The sequence below is a fragment of the Somniosus microcephalus genome, chromosome 1 (genome assembly GCF_052327205.1).
Source record: "Somniosus microcephalus isolate GS21.2 chromosome 1, FLI_Smic_1.0, whole genome shotgun sequence".
NCBI lineage: Eukaryota > Metazoa > Chordata > Chondrichthyes > Squaliformes > Somniosidae > Somniosus > Somniosus microcephalus.
In genome coordinates, this window is record NC_140987.1 from 342466768 (window position 1) to 342489048 (window position 22281).

Genomic DNA, 22281 nt, shown 5'->3' on the forward strand with positions numbered 1-22281 from the left:
CTCTTCCCCCCCAGTCGCTCGCTCTCTCTCTTCCCCCCCAGTCGCTCTCTCTCTTCCCCCCCAGTCGCTCTCTCTCTTCCCCCCCAGTCGCTCTCTCTCTTCCCCCCCAGTCGCTCTCTCTCTTCCCCCCAGTCGCTCTCTCTCTTCCCCCCAGTCGCTCTCTCTCTTCCCCCCAGTCGCTCTCTCTCTTCCCCCCAGTCGCTCTCTCTCTTCCCCCAGTCGCTCTCTCTCTTCCCCCAGTCGCTCTCTCTCTTCCCCCCAGTCGCTCTCTCTCTTCCCCCCCAGTCGCTCTCTCTCTTCCCCCCAGTCGCTCTCTCTCTTCCCCCCAGTCGCTCTCTCTCTTCCCCCCAGTCGCTCTCTCTCTTCCCCCAGTCGCTCTCTCTCTTCCCCCCAGTCGCTCTCTCTCTTCCCCCCAGTCGCTCTCTCTCTTCCCCCAGTCGCTCTCTCTCTTCCCCCAGTCGCTCTCTCTCTTCCCCCCAGTCGCTCTCTCTCTTCCCCCAGTCGCTCTCTCTCTTCCCCCCAGTCGCTCTCTCTCTTCCCCCAGTCGCTCTCTCTTCCCCCCGTCGCTCTCTCTCTTCCCCAGTCGCTCTCTCTCTTCCCCCCAGTCGCTCTCTCTCTTCCCCCCAGTCGCTCTCTCTCTTCCCCCCAGTCGCTCTCTCTCTTCCCCCCAGTCGCTCTCTCTCTTCCCCCCCAGTCGCTCTCTCTCTTCCCCCCCCAGTCGCTCTCTCCTTCCCCCCAGTCGCTCGCTCTCTTCCCCCCCAGTCGCTCGCTCTCTTCCCCCCCAGTTGCTCGCTCTCTTTTTCCCCCCCCAGTCGCTCGCTCTCTTTTTCCCCCCCCCAGTCGCTCGCTCTCTTTTCCCCCCCCCAGTCGCTCGCTCTCTTTCCCCCCCCCCCCCCGCCCAGTCGCTCTCTCTCTTTCTCTTCCAACAACAACATGCCCTCAAAGACCCTCGGCACCGCCGGGCACTTCAGCTGGTAGGCATATAGAAGACTTGGATTCCCTTTTATGTTAGCTGCCAATCTATTCCCACACTCTATTTTTGCCACTCTTATTTCCTTTTTCACTTCCCTCTGAACTTTCTATATTCAGCCTGATTCTCACTTGTATTCTCAACCTGACATCTGTCATACGCCCCTTTTTCTGCTTCATCTTACTCTCTATCTCTTTCGTTATCTAGGGAGCTCTGGCTTTGGTTGCCCTACCTTTCACCCTCGTAGGAATGTACCTCGACAGTACCCGAACCATCTCCTCTTTAAAGGCAGCCCATTGTTCGATTACAGTTTTGCCTGCCAATCTTTGACTCCAATTTACCCGGACCAGATCCATTCTCAACCCACTGAAATTGGCCTTGCTCCAATTAAGTATTTATAATTGCAGCTAAAATCCTACATCTCAGCTTAAATTGGGAACAAGTGGGTGTTGAGAAAAGTAGTTTCACTGTTCTTGGAACTTGTTTGTAAAACAGGAGTGACCAAACAATGGTCCAATGTCTGGATCCAGCCTACCAGCTTCACCTACCTGGACTGCATATTTGGAACAGCTCTGTGTGACTCCTATATTCTTCACCCCCCGGGCCACTGCTTGTTCCCACCTCATTCTACTGCTTCAAATGATTGATCAGGACTTCCCACTCACAGTGTGCAACATCATTGAATTGCTTGAGTCAGCAGCCTATTCCCCTCTAACCCCTCGCCTCTTACTTACCTCCCTGTTTATAAAAGTTTTCTTCAAGCCCTTTTTTGACCAAGCTTTCAACCATCTCTTCTAACTGTCCCACCATGGCTTCTCTTAAGGCAAAATATAAATGAAAGTTGCTGTTGAGCTTTCTAATCACGCTTACCTGACGTGGAAGATCTTGATGCTAAGACTGGAAGCCAAAAGTAGAAATATTTAATTCATTGCCATTCACATCCCTCACCATGGTGAACAAAATATTGCATAAAAATTGCACAGTGGTCTGAAATATGATACTTTACTTGGGTATGGATATTCTCTTTCTAGAAATGAAATGTACAGCAGTATTCGATACAGTTAGCTTGGCTCAGTTGGTAGCACTCTTCCTTCTGAGTCAGAAGGTTGTGGGTTCAAGCGCCACTCCAGAACTTGAATGCATAATCAAAGCTGACAATTGAGTGCAAGGAATTCTGCATTGATGGAGGTGTCATCCTCATTATTCAAAGAAGAGCAAAGGGTTCCCCCCAATGTCCAGATGAATACAATCTCAAGCATCACCAAAAACAGATTAACTGGTCATTTAGCTGGTTGCTGTTTGTGAGATCTTGCTTTGTGCAAAATGGCTGCCACGTTTGCTTGAAGTCACCGAACGTCAAACTAATTCATTTTGTGAAACACTTTGAGACATTTTTGAGACACGTGTTAAGGCCCTAACATTGATGCAAGTCTTTCTGTATTGTATGTGACCCACAACCCCAAGTCTAGAATTTTTTTTAATGCTGATTATTCTTCTTTTTAGAATGACGAAGTTAGGTACCTTGAGAAGGAACTGGAGAAACAGAAACAGAAATACCTCCATCTTCAGAATTTTACTACAAATTTAGTTCTTGCAGTCAAAACAAATGACACAGAACAGCAACAGGTGGGTTGAGTGCTGCAGCAGAGTCTTCACCAGGATCTTTAACTATTATAGGCTGTACTGAATGCTGCTGTGGCGGTAGTTTCGAAAAGGGTGACGTAAAAAGGTTAAAATGATGAAGACATAAATTTGGCTTCTTCAAAAATGCTCAAATTCAGTTGAGCCGTGCCAGTAACTGGAGTAATCGGTACGGAACAAGACCAGTGGAGAAATGGCTCAGCTGCTCTTTGACTTGGTGATGGAAGGCAGTTGTGAATCTTGCAACTGGTGAATTATTTAATCAACATCAATCAATCAATGCAAGTTTGTGATCATTTTTGAGTGATACAAAATCTTGAACTTGTACTGCAAGGTACTATGGGGGAGAAACTCAGTATCGCCCTGTTTGGGGCGCCGTTATCGGCCGGGCACAAAATTTAGCGCTAATTATCGCCTCCGACGGCAAACTTGGCTTTTATCGCCCCTGGAGGTGATTGGAGCGCTACATCAGGCGCAACACACCTCTCGTAAGGCGCTAAGGCCGAGGAGCGAGGCGCTACCTCAAAGCGCGGGCGCAGCGCAGGTGCTGTCAGTTACCGATTGAACACAGACGCTCTGGCGCCGGTCAGTTCTTAAACGGGAGGGTCGATCTTGCTCTCCAGCCACACCCTGCTCATTGGAGCCTTAAATCTCGGCCTGGACAGACCTGTGGCTAAATCTTGCAGGCAAGGACTGTGGAGAGGGCCTTGGAGGCTCTGGTTGGCGCAGTGGAGCGCAGAAGATCTGTACTGTACCCTGAGAGTGGCAGGAGGCCTTTGCCATGTGAGTACAGAAGAGTGTGGAGGGAGGTGGCTCAGAGCATCTCCTCAAGGAGCATGGTGCCCAGGACCCATATCCATTGTTGAAAAAAGTTCAACGACCTCACTCGGGTCGTCCAGGTGAGTGGCTTCTTTTCAAAACCTCTCCATCCCTCCATCTCAACCTCACTCTATGGCCAGAGGGTCTTAAAAGCCCCAATGCCCAACACTCATCCAAGACCTATGGCCCTTTCATCAAACACACACACGCACATTCCACACTTCGCGCACAGTAAGGGCTATTCAACTATGGGATGCACATCAGGCAAGACCATGGCTGCATACAGTAAGGGCTATTCAACTATGGGATGCACATCAGGCAAGACCATGGCTGTATATTTACTCAGACGCCATCTTTTTTCTTGCAGGCCAAGCTATTTCATAATAGGAGACGGCACCAACGGACGGGTGGAGGCCGGCCTCAGCTGCAACCCCATGGCAATCTTGAGGTGCGCGTCCAGAGGATTGTGGCAAGCCGGGTGATCGGTCCCGTCACCACTGGAGACGCCGACCCCGTTCTGGACAGCAGTGGTAAGGTCATCACCTTTTTGTCCTTTCTCCTTCCACTTGTTCCTCACAACACCAGCCTTTGACACTTTCCATCCAACTTACTAAATCGCTGCACTCATTCCTCCCTTGCTGCCACCCTGTCCTCACGCTAAAGCCACTCTTGTATCTCCCTGCTTTCAGATGGTGATTCACCAGTTGAGGAGATGGGCCCTCAAGCTGCCAGTGGGAGTGAAGCTGCAGGCGAGGAGGAAGAGGAAGCCGGAGCATCAGCACCACCCTCTCCCGAGGAAGCCCGTGCCCACATTTGGAAAACGCCTTCCCTGGAGGGGAACAGGGGGGAATGGTCTGATGAGGGTGAAGCTCCGGGACCCAGCGGGCTGCAGCAACACGATGGGGGTAGGGAAGCTTGGGGGCTTTCTCCCCGGAGGGAGAGTATGCCAGCGATTCCTACTATACTGGACGCAGAGGAGAAGCGGCTCCTCGCTGAAATGAGCACCCAGGCGGTGCACAAGCACACTGAGCTCATGGGTGCAGTGGAAAGGGTGCCCGAATGCATTGAATCACTGGCAAGGAGTGTGGAGCACTTTGCAGTCGCACAGGCGGATGCCACGCAAATGCTTTGTGCTGCAATTCAGTCACTGGCTGCCATGAGTCCATCTCTGACTGTTCTCAAGCAGACTCAGATTGAGGCCACGCGAGCACTGACTGCTGCCATCCTCGCTGGTTTGGGCACATTTCCCCGGGGCTCTCTCCACGCCGCAGCAGGCCAGCAATCTGTGCTCCAGCAGATTGCTCCGGATGCTGAAGTGCTGCCCCGTGGGAGTGCCAGTGTGTCGGTCGAGCAGGGAGTTGCTGTCCTCTCTCAAGATGACAACATTCCTGCTGCCACCACTGTCACTTCTCCACTGCACTTGCCACCGCCTGTAGGCCAGAATGCTGCCGCCCATGCAGAGTTGGTGCAGTCTGCAGCTGGGCCCTCCAGGCCCAGAGCTGGTCGAGGCCATCCTTCAAGGGCATCTGCAGTCTGAGGTTGTGACAATCAGCAGCCTTCCACCAGCCTTGCTGCAACCACTGGGGTCCCATTACGGAGGAGCTGCAGGGTGGGAAGGGGGGAAGTGCGCAAGGGAAGGAGATCACCCTTGAAAGGCAAAAAGTAGGAGGTGTGACAAAATGTTGTACATTTTTTTATTTAAGGCCGAGGTTCGTGGTCAAATTTTGTTTAGTGTTTTGGACATTATCTCCAGGTTGTGAGAGCCAGTTATGTTAATGACTTATTTTTGTGTTTCTTTCTATTAGTTTGTCATGTGGAAATGACACACAGAGTTTGTAAAATAAAAAAGTTTTTGTATTCAAAATGTGCACGTTTGGTCTTTGCAATCATTGTTGCCTTGGCCGGCTTAGGGGTTGCGGGTTGGTTTCATTCATGTTGTTCTCAATGGCAGAAGCCATTTCCTCAGCAGGGGCCTAGAAGTGACTTGCTATCAGCCGTTGACGGACAGCCCTTCCAGTTTCAACATTGTGTGCCTCCCTCCCGCCTTGGTGCTGCTGATCATCAACCTCCTCATCTTCCTCCTCATCTTCCTCCTCCTCCTCTGGTGGTGCTCCAAGGCCTGGTGGCATTGGCTGGGCCCCGAGGATTGTCAGGTTATGCAGCATGCAGCACACAACAACAAAGTGGGAGACTCGCTCAGGCGAGTACTGCAGGGCTCCTCCAGAATGGTCCAGATAGCGGAACCGTTGCTTGAGCACGCCGATTCCTGGTAGCTTGATGGCTCTCGTTGTACCGCAGCTCAGCAGGGGTGTTGGGCGTACGGAGTGGTGTCATCAGCCAGGTGCACAGTGGATATCCCTTGTCCCCAAGAAGCCAACCACCTGGGTGATGCAGTGCCTGGAAAAGTTCTGCCACAGTAATATGGCGCAGGATGAATGCATCGTGGCTGCTGCCAAGATAGTGGGCATTGACAGCGAGTATCAGCTGTCTGTGGTCACAGACCATCTGAACGTTTAAGGAATGGAAGCCCTTTCGGTTGCGGAAATCCTCGGCCTTCTCATGCGGAGCACGCAGAGCCACATGCGTGCAGTCAATGGCGCCCTGCACCATGGGGAAGCCCGCTATCCTAGCAAAGTCCATTGCGCGTTCTTGCTGCTTGTCCGGGGTCATGGGGAAAGAGATGTACTCTCGTCTCCTTTTATAGAGGGCATTTGTGACCTGACGGATGCAGCATGCAGCAATGTACTGCAAACTGGGAGATATTGGCGATGTCCCCAGTAGCTGATTGAAATGAGCCAGTGGCTTAAAAGTTGAGAGCCACTGTTATCTTCACTGCCACCGACAGAGACGTCCTGCTCCTCAGCTGAGGCTGCAGATCTGGCTGCAGCAGGTGGCGGAGCTCAGTGACCACCTCCTTGCTGAAGCGCAGCCTTCGCAAACACTGTTCCTCAGACATATTAATGTAGGAGAATTGTTGGCGAAATTCCCTGGGAGGGTAAGGTCTCCTGTACAGCGGCCTGTTGGCCGCCCTCCGTCTGGCCATGATTGCCACTCTCTCTTTGCGTCTCTGTGCCCTCCGAATCTGATGGCGCAGGACGACGCCCCCATTCATTGCAGCCCCCATAGTATCTTGGCAATCAAAGTAATGAAGGTCAAAAACCAAAGTACCTGCAAAGTTATGGTCAGAAGCCAAAACTATTTCAGACAGCATTGACTCAATGCAGAAGTCTCTCTTTCTCTGTCTCTCAAAATCTCTCTCTCTCCGAACGAGTGGTGCAAAAATGTCTACCACAGGAAGAGGCCCCCTTTAAATTGCGCCCCACAGCAACTGGGTACCGTTCCAGTCTACCTGTCGTTGGTAGTGCCAGGCGGAAAGGAGGGGGGCGCCACTCAATTTCCGTTCCGGGGCGTTGCACGCTTGAATGACGTCAAGATCTTCGTGCGCAGCAGATCGGGCGATATTGTTTAGCGCCACCGCAAAATGTCCGGTCAATTCCGCGAGAGGCGCAGATATCGCCTCGCCTGGGCGCTAGTTGCTTTGCGCCTCATTCACGCCCTCTTAAGGCACTAACGGGAGGCGCAAACCAACTGAATTTTTCCCCCTATGTAACTGTTGAATTGAAGGCGACTGGTATATAGGTTTAATGTTGAGCTTCCCTTTCATTTATTAGAAGCAAGATCTGATACGAAAAGCAAATAATGAATCATAAAATATTTTGTTATAATGAGGGTATTTTGGCGGGATGTTTTTGGAGCAGTATTCTGTGAGTCGTATAAATGGAGAAATTCTGCAGTTGAGTGCAATTTCCAGAATTCTTTTTATCATTTCAGGGGGACTAAATTCGGTTGATTTGCACCTCCCGTTTGTGGCCTAAGCAGGTACGAACAGGGCGCAAACCAACTAGCGTCTGGGCGCGGCACCGCTCACGCCTCCCGCAAAAATCAGTGGCTCTAATATTGGGTGACGATCCGACTTACCGCCGAATGCTGTGTCCGCCAGGGTCAGGGGGGCCTACTTGCGGCCGGGGCGGCGCTAGTTAAAGGGGAGGTGGCAGGCGGCCATTTTTGTTGCTGGCCACCTGCCAGCGCCAGCCCCTGTTTGCTGTCCTCGGCCCCCATGAAGCACCCCCCCTCCCCCCGGGCAGGGTGCTGGCTGCTTTCCGTGTGATGTGCCAAATAACTGCCTGAATCCATGAGGTTAAAGCTTAAAACTAAAGGCTTTTATTAAGTAAGAACATGGCATCAAGTTGACACAGTCATCACCGACCCAGCCCTTGGTAGAACATTCCAGAAGAGGGGCGGGGCTAGGGAGGAGCATTAGTGGTTACACCGGTGGAACATTCCAGACATTAACAAGTACAACAACAATACAAATGCCAGAACACAAGAGTTATTTCATCACACCGTGAGCCCGGCACTCCTCGTTTGCCTGCACTCCCGATCCCTGGTGGCCCAGCTGGGTGCCGGGACGCACTGCGTCAGGCCCCTCCCCTTTAATAAGGGGAGGAAGGCCTGCAGTACCGCGACATGTAGCACAGTGATATTGGCTCGCAGCACCCCAAGAGGGACACGGGACGCTTCCAGTAGCGCCCCTCCTCCCTCTCGGGGTGCTACCTGGGAAAATCGGCTGCGGGTGCGCTAAAATTGGGTTGGGGCGCCACCCAATTTTTACCCCCTTGATTCTAGGTCAAATAAATGTGACAGACAAGCTTAGAGCTTTTGAGTTGATTTTGCTTCATCAACAGCCTGTGTAATTATCTGTGGCCTATTGATGCTCTTTATATTTTATTTTATATGTGACATTAGTGACTTACAATCAGCACAGCCTTTTCATTGCTCAACAAGCTCTCCAATGATCCCTCGTGTCTGACATCACCTGAACCAAAAATTCAGCACCTTGACACATTGGATCCTTGCTGACCTGGGCAATGAATAGACATGCACTTCGGATCCTGGGACGTTTGGCCAAAGTGCATGCCTATGCATTGCCTGAGACATGGTCCAGGTCTGCCAGAATCTAAAGTGATTAAAATGGAGTCTTCAACTATCTGCAGATTTTAGTAAGCTTCATTTTACATTTACAATTGTGAACTAGCCTCAGAGCAGTCCATATCCTGGGATTTATCCAATAGCTTTCAAGATACTTGAGTTCTTTCTCTCTGATGATGTTCTGTGCTGCAGCTCAGTGGGAACTCAGCTTATAACAAAGTGATCAGGCATAATAATGTAAAAATTTGATTTTCTACAGTCAGATTCAGACGCACAACTGCCAAGCATAATCATTACATTTTGTGGTCCTGAATTCTGATTGAAATGGCAAGGGACAAGAATAATCAGTGAACAAGAAGTTGATAGGTAACGTCACTAGGGAGAGAGACTATAAAGCACTCACTGGGAGAAAAATTTCGCATTAGTTGCTATTGAAAACAACTCGCTTTTTGGGTTTCCAAATCTGTCTTTAACCAGCTGATGTTAGTGTGAGTGGGCCTGGCATCCTTTATGGCCCCCTGCCAATCCGAACACATCAGCATGCAAGAACTGAGCCCCCTTTCATGATGCCATTGCCCAGGGATTAGCATCCAGAAGTGGCAAATAGGAATATCTCTTGGGGAAATGGAATTTTTAGGGTGATCGTATTTTGCGAGCACCACACCTCACTCCCTTCAGTCCAAGAAGACAGAGTGTGCTTTGATTGTTGCATCCATACAGTCCAGTCTCAGATCACAGCCCAGCAATGAAGAGTTCTTAAAAAAGGAAGTCCATTTACTAACAATGAGTTGGCTGCAAATAATTGGCATTGAGAACAGTTCAGACACAATTGTGGAGTAAGAGGGAATTCATAAATGAGCAAAGTAAGTAGTTACGGGCCAACCATGTACAAACTCTAATCCTTGTGGCTTCTTTTGGGTATTTGAAGATTTTCATATTACCCTGATCATAAAAAGGCAAATAGTTTATATGTCTTTTTGCAAGCACTTTGTTGTATGAAACGAGGAGGATTTGAGAGTGTGTAGAAATTCAGCGCTTAAAAGAATAAATTCCACAAGCTCTTGTTTTGTGATGGTTAACAGTTGTTTCCTAACCAAACACTTGAATCAATTCCATTTTCAGTTTTTAATAGCTGCTGATATTGCTATTTGTAAAAATGTCAACTTTTTCTCCCTACAGATGCTGCTTACAAACTTGCCTCCTGACACTGAACGCAACTTGGATTCACCTGGCAACCGGGAACAAAGCTAATTTGATTTCCTCTGTATCAGAGGATCTTACCAAGTGTGAAACAGCCTTTTGGACGTGGTAGAGACTTGTTTAAAATTATTTGTATCAACGTTAAATCTTTTACATGTTTAAAAATAAGACTGCTTATGCTACAGCTTGATAATGAAATGAAACAACTGCAGAATAAAATGGATTTTGTAAGCCGGTGTTTTGTTTTGAGAGATGTTAGAGGCCAGAGTTTGTCAGTGTGTACATTATATATTGCGGAGCAATAAATACCTCACCCCAAATTCTTAATGAACACAGCTACGCATGTCGACTACCTTTGTTTTTATGTAGACATTTTGCATTTTCATTTGGCATCCACTTTGCATTTCAGCTTCAAATTAGCATGCAGTCAGGTCCAATCTCCGCCTCCTTCCCCCACCCTCCAACCCACATTTCAACGCCTGGGTACCATTACAACAGTGACTACACTTTAAAAGTACTTAATTGGCTGTAAAGCGCTTTGGGACATCATGAGGTCGTGAAAGGCACTCTTTAAATGCAAATTCTTTCACTTTTCCTGCACTCAGTTTTGAATGAGCCTGTGTTTCAGCATTAGCTCGTTTCTGGAGCAGGCAGAGTTGTGGTTGGTGGAGGAGGAGGGGAAGGAAAGGTAGATGCATACCCGGCAGCACTCTGCTCCCTGCTTCTGAAAGAAAACAATATGTGCACAGAGCACGTACTCGTGAAGGAAACTAGTGCAGTGGAGCAATTCTGGAGTCAGAGTGAAGCAACGTCAGCAGAGGGAACCAATATTTTTTTCTCGAGCAGTTACTTTGTAAAAAGCCTGGCTCTGAAATGACACTGGAATGAGAGTATATGAGCACTTAACTCGTTCTTCTGAAATCACTACATGATATTCCAGTGGAGGCGTTAACCCATTTATTTTAACCAACAAGTCAGCATCTTGGCTAAAATAACATTGATTTTACTCAGATAAGAACATCAACAGGAGCAGGAGTAGGCCATTCAGCCATTCAAGCCTGTTCTGCCATTCAATAAGATCCTGGCTGGTCTCCTACCTCAACTCCATCTTCCCGCACTATCCCCATATCCCTCAATTCCCTTAATATCCAAAAATCTATCGATCTCTGTTTTTAATATACTCAACGACAGCCTCCACAGCCCTCTGGGATAGAGAATTCCAAAGATTCACCACCCTCTGAGTGAAGAAATTTCTTCTCATCTCAGTCCTAAATGGCCAACCTCTTATTCTGAGATTGTGACCCCTAGTTTTGACTCCCCAGCCAGAGGAAACATCCTCGCCGCATCTACCCTGTCAAACCCCTTAAAAATGTTATATGTTTCAATGAGATCACCTCTCATTCTTCTAAACTCTAGAGAATATAGGCCTAATCTACTCAATCTCTCCTCATAGGACAACCCCCTATCCCAGAAGTCAGTCCAGTGAACCTTTGTTGTACTCCTCTAAGGCAAGTATATCCTTCCTTGGGTAAGGAGACCAAAACTGTACACAGTACTCCAGATCAATGTTCTCCCTAATTTTAAATTTGGGTGTGCGGTCCCTTTAACGGGCTGCGCAGCCCATTCGAAGTTACGCACATGCGTGAAATTTTACATTGGAAAAGCCGGTCCCAGGCTGTGCGGGACCGGCAGACCGCTGCACAACTGCGCAGCTTTGGGGGAACGTTGCTCCAGGTGTGGTCGTACCAAGGCCCTATATAATTGCAGTAAGACTTTACTCATACTCCAATCCTTTTGTAATAAGGGATGGTACATTGCCTACCTGGTGCCAGGGTCAAGGATGTCACTGAGCAGCTGCAGGACATTCTGAGGGGGGAGGGTGAGCAGCCAGAGGTCGTGGTCCATATCGGTACCAATGACATCGGTACAAAGAGGGATGCGGTCCTGCAGGCTGAAATTAGGGAGCTAGGAAAAAGATTAGGAAGCAGGTAGTAATCTCTGAATTACTCCCGGTGCCATGCGCGAGTGAGTACAGAAATAGGAGGATGGAGCAGATGAATGCGTGGCTGGAGAGATGGTGCAGGAGGGAGGGCTTTCGATACCTGAGGCATTGGGACCTGTACAAGCCAGACGGGTTGCACCTCAACAGAACCGGAACCATTATCCTCGTGGATGGGTTTGCTGGTGTGTTGGGGAGGGTTTAAACTAGGCAGAGGGATAGGAATCTGAGCATAGATTTAGTAATGCGAGAAGCAAAGCTGGAAATGGAAGTCAGTAAATTAGTAAGTGAGTTTGGAAGGCACAGGAAGCAAAGGCTAGAAAATATACAATGAAGGAGTTTGGCAGTGCTTAATGTTATATACTTCATCCTGACCAACGGATCCACCACAGACCCAATTCACGTACGGACCGGGATCAAGCAAGCCTGTGTCATCGCACCAACGCTCTTCTCGATCTTCCTGGCTGCAATGCTCCATCTCGCCCTCAGTAAGCTCCCCGCTGAAGTGGAGCTAATCTACAGAACAAACAGGAAACTGTTCAATTTCCGTCGCCTTCAGTCCAGATCCAAGGTCATCCCATCCCCTGTCATTGACTTACAGTATGCAGACGACGCTTGCGTCTGCGCACACTGTGAGGCCGAACTCCAAACCATCGTCAACACATTCACCGAAGCGTACAAGAGCATAGGCCTTACACTAAACATCCGTAAGACAAAGGTCCACTTTCCATACCTCAGGAGCTTCCTGTCAACAAGGGCAGATGTCTATGACAAAGTCCAACACCGCCTTCAGGGTGCCAGTGCAGCCTTCGGTCACCTGAGGAAGAGAGCGTTTGAAGACCAGGACCTTGAAGACCAGGACCTCAAACCCCAGCACCAAGCTCATGGCCTACAGAGCAGTAGTCATACCTGCCCTCCTGTATGCTTCAGAGACATGGACCATGTACAGCAGGCACCTCAAAGCACTGGAGAGGTACCACCAATGCTGCCTCCGTAAGATCCTGCAAATCCATTGGCAGGATAGGCGCACCAACATCAGTGTTCTCGCTCAAGCCAACATCCCCAGCATCAAAGCTTTGACCACACTCGATCAGCTCCGATGGACGGGCCACATTGTCCGCATGCCTGATACGAGACTCCCAAAACAAGCGCTCTACTCGGAGTTCCGACATGGCAAGAGAGCCCCAGGTGGGCAGAGGAAACGCTTCAAAGACACCCTCAAAGCCTCCTTGAAAAAGTGCAACATCCCCACCGACACCTGGAAATCCCTGGCCCAAGACCGCACAAAGTGGAGGAGAAGCATCCGGGAAGGCGCCGAACACCTCGAGTCTCTTCGCCGGGAGCAAGTGGAAGCCAAGCACAAACAGCAGAAGCACATGTCAACCCACGCACCCCACCCACCCACCCCTTCAACCACCGTCTGCCCCACCTGTGACAGCGACTGTAGGTCCCGCATTGGACTCATCAGTCACCTGAGAACTCATTTTTAGTGTGGAAGCAAGTCATCCTCAGTTCCGAGGGACTGCCTAAGAAGAAGAAGAAGATACTTCAATGCAAGGAGTCCAATGAACAAGGCAGATGAGCTGAAGGCACAGATAGACATGGGGAAGTATGATAAAATAGCTATTACGGACATTCCTGTTACAGGATTTTCAGATAAGAGAGAGAGCGAGGGGGATAAAAAAGGAGGGGTGGTCACAATATTGGTTAAAGAAACAATTGCAGCTGTGAGGAGGGATGATGTGTTAGAAGGATCATCAAATGAGGCCATCTGGTGTGAACTGAAGAGCAAAAAAGGCAATCACAATGCTGGGAGTGTACTGTAGACCCCAAACAGTCAGAGGGCGATAGAAGAGCAAATATGTAGGCAAATTTCTGAGAAGTGCACAAACAATAGGACAGTAATAATAGGGGATTTCAACTACCCTAATATTAACTGGGATAGAATTAGTGTAAAAGGAATAGAGGGCACAGAATTCTTAAAATGCATTCAGGAGAACTTTGTTAGCCAGTACGTAATAAGCCCAACAAGAGAGGGGGCAGTTCTGGACTTAGTTTTAAGGAATGAAGCTGGGCAGGTGGAAGGGCTATCAGTGGGAGAGCATTTTGGTGGTAGAGATCATAATTCAGTTAGATTTAGCATAGTTATGGAAAAGGACAAAGATAGACCAGGTGTAAAAGTTCTCGATTGGGGAAAGGTCAAAAGCTGAAATGTGATTTAGCAAAAGTGGACTGCAAACAGCTACTTGAAGGTAAATCAGTGTCAGAGCAGTGGGAGGCATTAAAGGAGGAGATAGTGAGGGTCCAGTGCAAATATGTTCTCACAAAGAAAAAGGGTGGGACTCCCAAACCTAGAGCCCCCTGGATGTCAAGAAGCATACAGGGTAGGATAAGGAAAGAAATGGAAGCTTTTATCAGATACCGAGAGCTAAATACTACAGATAACCCGGAGGAGTATAGAAAGTGCAAGGGTGAAATTAAAAAAGAAATTAGGAGAGCAAAGAGAGGGCATGAAAAAATATTGGCAAGTAAAATCAAGGAAAACCCAAAGATGTTTTATAAATACATAAAGAGCATAAGAATAACTAAGGAAAAAGTAGGGCCTATTAGAGGTCAAAAAGGTAACCTACGTGTGGAGGCGGAAGACATGGGTATGGTTCTTAATGAATACTTTGTGTCTGTCTTCACAGAAGAGAGAGACAATGCAGACATTGTAGCTGAGGAGGAGTGTGAAATATTAGATGGGATAAACATAGAGAGAGGAAGTATTAAGAGGTTTAGCATCTTTGAAAGTAGATAAATCACCAGGCCCAGATGAAATGAATCCTAGACTGTTAAAAGAGGCAAGGGAGAAAATAGCGGAGGCTCTGACCATCATTTGCCAATCCTCTCTGGCTACAGGCATGTTGCTGGACGACTGCTAATGTTGTGCCATTGTTTAAGAAGGGAGAAAGGGATAGACCGAATAATTACAGGTCAGTCAATATAACCTCGGTCATGGGAAAATTATTGGAACAAATTCTGAGGGACAGTATAAATCATTGACATAGATAGTCACGGATTAATCAAGGACAGTCAGCATGGATTTGTTACAGGAAGGTCGTGTCTGACTAATTGATTACATTTTTTGAGGAAACGAGGAGGGTCGATGAGTAGTGCATTTGATGTAGGCTACATGAATTTTAGCAAGGCCTTTGACAAAGTCCTACATGGCAGGTTGGTCAAAAAAGTAAAAGCCCATGGGATCCAAGGGAAAGTGGCAAGTTGGATCCAAAATTGGCTCAGTGGCAGGAAGCAAAGGGTAATGGTTGAGGGGTGTTTCTGTGACTGGAAGGCTGTTTCCAGTGTGGTTCCACAGGGTTCAGTACTAGGATACTAAAAAATGTAGAGGAACAGAGGGACCTTGGAGTGCATGTCCACAGATCCCTGAAGGTAGCAGGACAGGTAGATAAGGTGGTTAAGAAGGCATATGGGATACTTTCCTTTATTAGCCGAGGTATAGAATATAAGAGCAGAGAGGTTATGCTAGAACTGTATAAAACAATCGTTCGGCTACAGCTAGAGTACTGCGTACAGTTCTGGTCACCACATTACAGGAAAGATGTGACAGAGAGGGTGCAGAGGAGATTTACAAGGATGTTGCCAGGACTGGAGAATTTTAGCTATGATGAAAGATTGGATCGGCTGGGATTGTTTTCTTTGGAACAGAGGAGGCTGAGGGGAGACCTAATTGAGGTGTGTAAATTTATGAAGGGCCTTAGCAGAGAGGTCAATAACCAGGGGGCATAGATATAAGGAAATTGGTAGAAGGCTTAGAGGGGAGTTGAGGAAAAAAAAATTCACCCAGAGGGTGGTGGGGGTCTGGAACGCACTGCCTGAAAGGGTGGTAGAGGCAGAAACCCTCATCACATTTAAAAAGTACTTGGATATGCAGCACTTCAAGAGCTGGAAAGTGGGATTAGGCTGGATAGCTCTTTCTTGGCCGGCACGGACAGGGTGGGCTGAATTTTCTGGGGTGGTAGCGGGAGAGATCGGTGGCGGGTCGGGTGGGAAAGTTGTTATTTTTGACAGTGGGTCGGGAACCCGCTGTCATCCTGCTCCCACGCGTCTTTCCCACAGGCGCGTCTGTCAGCGTGGAGCCGACCCGACCTGCAGCAACGGGGGACCCAATTGAAATCATGATGAGGTATTTTACAGACACTTAAGAGCCTTTTCCCTCCTACTTTTTAAATTTCCCTGCATGGCCATGGGATTCACGCAGCTTGGGAACCATGTCTCTCAACCTGAGGTGTGAGTTCCATGGCCGTTGCTCCAGTTGATTACTTGACAGCATGGAAAACAAACCAAAATAAAAACATGTTGATCACATCAGCTAACAGATCGATGGAGATTCTGTTCTACTTGAAAAGCTACTGGTAAATGTTAATTCAGAAATTCCTGAAGGGATGTAAGTGCTACCCTGGATGGTGAGGGAAATACATTTTTCACTGGCCATTCTCGGCTGTTGCCTTCCAACTCAACAGTAATTGCAGTGAATTGATCTGCACTATAAAAAATGACATACACCATTTAAATACATTTTGGTGTTATTTTTGGTTAGGTTTTTCTCACAGTATACTGTGATTGTCCAGTTACACTTTAAATCGACCGTAACAATTTCATTCTCATCACTTATTCCAGTGGTTCAATTTGCTTTCAGTCCCTGAGTATGACTAATTTAATTTTTCAGTTTGAGACGTTAGGGTGAATTTCTGCAGAGATTCTCTCACTTGTCCATTCTTAACTTCAACGGAAGAGCTGCAGAAATCCCAGAAACACATTGTAAGCACCACTTACACTGTTTGTCATGGATTCCACTGAACTTGCATAAGATTGTAAATCCACCCCTTTACAATTACATTTAAAATCTGCTTAATTTTATGTCTTACGTATACACATCTTTTATTTGTACCAGTTAGTGATACAAACGTCGATAGATTTGTGACTAAAGCACCAATAACTTCCTAATTAATGTACTTTTTTAATTATGTTCTTGATCGTATTTGTAGATGGTGTCATATTATTTAATGATAATATTTAAATATTTCTTTGTCACTCATATATAACTTTTATTATATGATATAGTACAGTAAAGATTCAACACCCACTATGTTAGATTAAACTTAAAATTTAATGTGGCCAGGGTCCCTTTAAGGATCTCGGCTTAAAACGCGTCATGAGTGACGTCACCAGACCCGCTCCATCTAATTGGGCTGGGTAATGCGCTGGGCGGGTTAAAGGCCCAATTAAGGTATGTTCACTCTACAGCGGGATGGAGCCAGCAGCGGCGTCGTGACCCACCACGGACACTGGCCAAACCGGACCTACCAAGATAAAGAAAATTCCGGCCGATGGGTTGAATGGCCTCCTTCTGTACTGTAAATTTCTATGATAATAAAAGCTAGCATACCATTTCCTTTCCTAATTGCTTGCTGTACCTGCAAGTTAACTTTCAGTGATTCATGAACAAGGACACCCAGGTCCCTCTGAATGCCAACATTTCCCAATCACTCACCATTTAAAAAATATTCTGTTTTACCATTTTTCCTACCAAAGTGAATAACTTCACATTTCTCCACATTATATTCCATTTGCCATATTCTTGCTCACTCACTTAGCCTGTCTATATCTCCTTGAAGCCTCTTTTCATCCTCCTCACAACGTATTTTCCCACCTAGTTTTGTATCATAAGCAAACTTGGATACATTACACTTGACCCCCTCATCTAAGTCATAGATACAGATTGTGAATAGCTGAGGCCCAAGCACTGATCCTTGCAATACCTCGCTAGTTACTGCCTGCCAGCTTAAAAATTACCCGATTATTCCTACTCTCTGTTTTCTGTCAATTAGCCAATCCTCAATCCATGCTAATATGATACACCCAATCCCATGAGCCCTAAGTTTGTGTAATAACTTCTTATGTGGCACCTTATTGAATGCTTTTTGAAAATCCAAATATACTACATTCACTCCCCCCTTATCTACCCTGCTAGTTACAACCTCAAAAAACTCTTAACAGATTTGTCAAAAACAATTTCCCTTTCATAAATCCGTGTTAACTCTGCTCAATCCTATTGTTATTTTCTAAGTGTCCTGTTACCACGTCCCTAATAATAGATTCTAGCATTTTCCCTACTACTGATGTCAGGCTAACTGCTCTGTAGTTCCTTGTTTTCTCTCTTCCCTCCTTTCTTAAATAGTGGGGTTACATTTGCTATCTTCCAATCCATGGGAACTGTTCTAGAATCTAGGGAATTTTGGAATATCAAAACCAATGCATCCACTATCTCTGTAGCCACCTCTTTTAAAACCCCAGGATGTAGACCATCAGATCCAGGGGATTGTTGTCTTTTAATCCCATTAATTTCTCCAGTACTATTTTTTTACTAATACTAATTTCTTTAAGTTCCTCATTTTCACTAGGCCCACGGTTCCCCACTATTTCCAGAATGTTTTTTGTGTCTTCTTCATGAAGACAGATACAAAGGGCTGGATTTTCATTGAGGAGGTGGGACTACAACTTTCAGGGTTGTCGTCCTGCCTCCATCGAGTTCTAGCCAACCCATGCGATTTTGACTTGATTGACCTTGTTGAGCCCGCCCAGCGGGCTCAGCAGGCCAATTAAGGGCCACCCGGCAACAGGTGATGTCACAGATTGATATTTCATCTGTCAAGACATTTTGACAGATGAAATATCAGCGTTTCACTGCTGTTTGAAGCTGTCAAACACTGACAATCTGTACTCTTAAGTTAATTCCTTCCTCTCAGGATGATTTAGAGATCTCCCCGGAACAGAAAGCTGAATGCTGCAATTTTTGACAGCTCACGGCCATTCTGCTTTCTGTGCCAGTGAGATGAGGGACTCCCGAGACCTGAAGGAAGGAAGGCTGTAGAGGTAAGTAAAACTTCTTTAAACACTTTAAACACACCAAACACACTTACCTCTGCACTCATGCACCCATCACTCACCTGAACACCGGACATCTCGAACCCTCCAAGCCCTTCATCCCGACGGCCCGCCTCGCTAACTTGCCATGGTTTGGAGCCGTCGGGAATCCCACATTTCACCAATGAAAATAGGGATTAGGCAGTTAATTGGCACTAATCCCCTTCCCGCCTCAGGGAGGCGGGTCCCAGTGCGGGTCGGGTACCCGCCTCCTTTGAAACTGGCATGGAGGCGGGTTGGGGGCAGGATGGGTTCGTACCCCACGATTTTGGGTTTTTAACCCCCCACACGCCTCCAATCCCACCTCCATGGCCCAATGAAAATCCTGCCCAAAGTATTTGTTTAATGTCTGTGCTATTTCCTTATACCCATTATAATTTCATCTGTCTCTGCCTGTAAGAGACCCACATTTACTTTTGCTGATCTCTTCCTTTTTATATGCATATAGAGGCTTTTACAATCTGTTTTATGTCTCTTGCTAGTTTACTCTCATATTCTCTTTTCTCTCTCTTTATCAATTTCTTCATCCTCCTTTACTGAATTCTAATATCTTCCCAATCCTCGGACTTACTACTCTTTTTGGCAACATTATAAGCCTCTTCCTTTAATATAATATTATCTTTAATTTCTCTTGTTAGCCACAGTTGGACCATTTTTCCTGTGGGGTTTTTATTCCTTAAGGGAATGTGTATTCGTTGCAAATTATGAATTATTTCTTTCAATGTTTGCCATTGCTTATCTACAGTCATATCTTTTAATCTAGTTTCCCAGCCTATCTATCTTAGCCAACTTGCCTCTCATACCTACGTAGTTTGCTTTGTTCAGATTTAAGACCCTAGTTTCATACTTAACTAAATCACTCTCATACTCAACATAAAATTCGATCATATTATGATCACTGCTCCCCAAAGCCTCCTTTAGTACAAGGTTATTAATTAACCCTGTCTCATTAAACTATACTAGATCTAAAAGAACCTGTTCCCTAGTTGGTTCCTCAACATACTGATCTAGAAAACTACCTTGAATGCATTCCATGAACTCGTCCTCTGCACTATTACTGCTAATTTGGTTTGCCCAGTCTATATGAAAATTGAAGTCCCCCATGATTTCTGTATTACCCTTGTTACATGCACCTCTAATTTCCTGATTTATATTGTGCCTGACACTACAACTACTGTTAAGGGACCTATAAACTACTCCCACCAGTATTTTCTGCCCCTTGTTGTTTCTTAGCTCCACCTAAACTGATTATACATCTTGGGCTAGAAATTCACCTCCTTTGCGCCTCCCATTAGCGCCTCGGGGGGGGGGCAATAACAGGGCGTTAACGACTTACCACCTGGGTGCGGCGATAGTACCGTCGCCCGCGAAATTCACCTGGAGGTTTACGGCGGCAATAACCCCTAGCACCATGCTCTCCTGCACCCAGAGATTGTGACATCATCCGGCTGCGCAGCGCCCTGGTAGCACCCCAGACCCGAAATTCGGTTCCGCTCCCTGCAGCATCGCAGGGCGATAACAACAACAGCTGCAGGAGATGTTGTTCAGGAGGCCGGGCGTTTCGGGAGTGGTAATTAAAGGTAAGGCCGCTGGTCTGCAGAAAAAATTGTTTCTATTTCTTAGGTTGCCATTTGAAAATTTTTAACTGCCACAATTGATCAGCCCTGCACTCTGTTAAATTGCTTGAGGCTGATTGTCGCTGATCCCAGCTGCCGTCGGCGATGAGGGACATAATTGAAATGCCAAGCCTGCAGCAATGGCCCTTCCCTTTAAGAGAGCGAAGGAGCCTCGGATCCCGCCAGTGCTGCATGGGACATTGTGCAGCGCTGCACCTCTACCGCCCTCCTGCGTGGTTTAGCGCTCCAGAAGAGAAGTGGTAGCGCTTGACTTAGCACTCGACTTCCTTCCTGGAGCGCTAACACCCAATTTAGAGAAAGCTGAGAATCATTAGCGCCTGGTGTTAATTTTTCCACCTTTCAAAATTTAGCACCCCAAACGGGACGATACTGAATTTCTCCCCCTTTTTCCAAGCTAAGATCCTTTCTCTTTACTGTCTTTATCCCATCCTTTATGAGGGCTAACGCCCCTCACTCCCCACTCCCCTCCCCACCCCACACCGTCCCCTGCCACCTCCTTTTCCATTCTGCCTATCTCTTCTAAAAGTCAAATATTAAGGAATATTTAGTTCTCAACCTTGGTCACTCTGCAACCACGTCTTTGTAATGGCTATTAGATCAAACCCATTTATTTCTATCTATACTATTAATTTATCTATTTTGTTGTGAATGCTTTGTGCATTCAGATAAAGTGCCTTTAGCTTTAACTTTTTTCTATTTTTCCCTGATGTCGCCTTCGTCACTGATGCCCTATTACCTTTGTTAAGCTCTCTGTCCCTTCCTGACCCACTCTGCTTATTTTTACCCAAATCACGACTCTGCTCTACAGCCTTGACATTTCTCTTACTGGTTTTTAATTTACACTTTCCTGAATCCTCCTACCCCCCCCCCCCCCCCACCCCTTCATTAGTTTACAGCTCTGTCTACCACCCTAGTTATTCGATTCACTGGGACACTGGTCCCAGCCCGGTTGAAGTGTAGCCTGTCCCAACAGAACGGCTCCCTCTTTCCCCAGTACTGATGCCAGTGACCCATGAAGCGGCTGCAGAGAACAGTATCTATCCCCCTGACTATACTGTCCCCTACCAGTACAATATTCCCCAATTGAATGGCCTCCTGTACCATGGTGCCATGGTCAATTTGCTCATCCACCCTGCAGACGTTGCCCTCATCCATACAGGCAGCCAGAATATCATACCTGTTAGATAAGGCAACAGCCGAGACTCCCCTTACCTGCCTGAGTCACAGTCACACCCCCCCTGTCCCTGACCACTAACCAGACCTATACCACTACCCAACCTAAGGGGTGTGACTGCCTCCTGGATCAAAGTGTCCAGGTAACTCTCCCCCTCCCTGATGCCCTGCAATGTCTGCACCTCGGACTCCAGCTCAACAACTCTGAGCTGAAGTTCCTTGAGTTGCAGACATTTACTGCAGAAGTGGCCGTCCGGGATCGCAATGCTCTCCACAAACTCTCAAATGCTGCAGTTGTGGCACACCACCTGCACTGCTTTGTTTTAATTATTTAATAATTAAAGTTTCTGCATTTAAATAACTTTGCTTAGAATTTATTTTTTTAACTAATTATTTGATCTAGTTTAAGTTATAGGTAGATTAAATTAAATATTTACCTGTAACACAAACCACTGCAAGTATTAGAGGCAAAAAGCAGCACCTCCTTCCCCCTCCGCACTGAATTCCCACTCTCTCCAAATTCCCAACTTTTGCACTCTGTTTAAGACCACTCTGTGCAGACCACACGAGGGCTGATCCTTCAATCTCCTGGATGCGGGTTGGTGCTTGAAGCGAGTACTGGTTGGGGAAAAATGGGTTCACAATCCCTGGTTTTCTGACAATTTATATTAATGGTTGAAGACTGAGGGGCTGTCAGCGTGCTCTTTCTGCCCAGCACCCTTGTGAACACTGATCCTTGCCATGAGCGATCAGGAAGGGAATCAGTCCTAGTGAAGGACTGTATCCCATAGTGTTATTTCAGAGTCCCTATTTTTGATGTGTTTTCTTATTGTTTTGCTTTCTCTCTTTGTAAAGGCTTCCCGCGC

At 47.0% G+C, this 22281-nt stretch overlaps 1 protein-coding gene across 10 annotated transcripts in view; it reads left to right on the forward strand.

Moving 5' to 3' along the window:
• The window catches only part of hdx (highly divergent homeobox), a 150692-nt gene extending 140738 nt beyond the window's left edge, over positions 1-9954 (forward strand). For all 10 annotated transcript variants that reach the window (XM_085995131.1, XM_085995107.1, XM_085995072.1 and 7 more), the window contains 2 exons: positions 2474-2596; positions 9599-9954. In XM_085995131.1, coding sequence (XP_085851257.1) covers positions 2474-2596; positions 9599-9670 — 195 coding nt within the window. In that variant the 3' untranslated portion in view covers positions 9671-9954. The remainder of the gene's footprint in view (positions 1-2473; positions 2597-9598) is intronic.
• The last annotated feature ends 12327 nt before the right edge of the window (positions 9955-22281 follow it).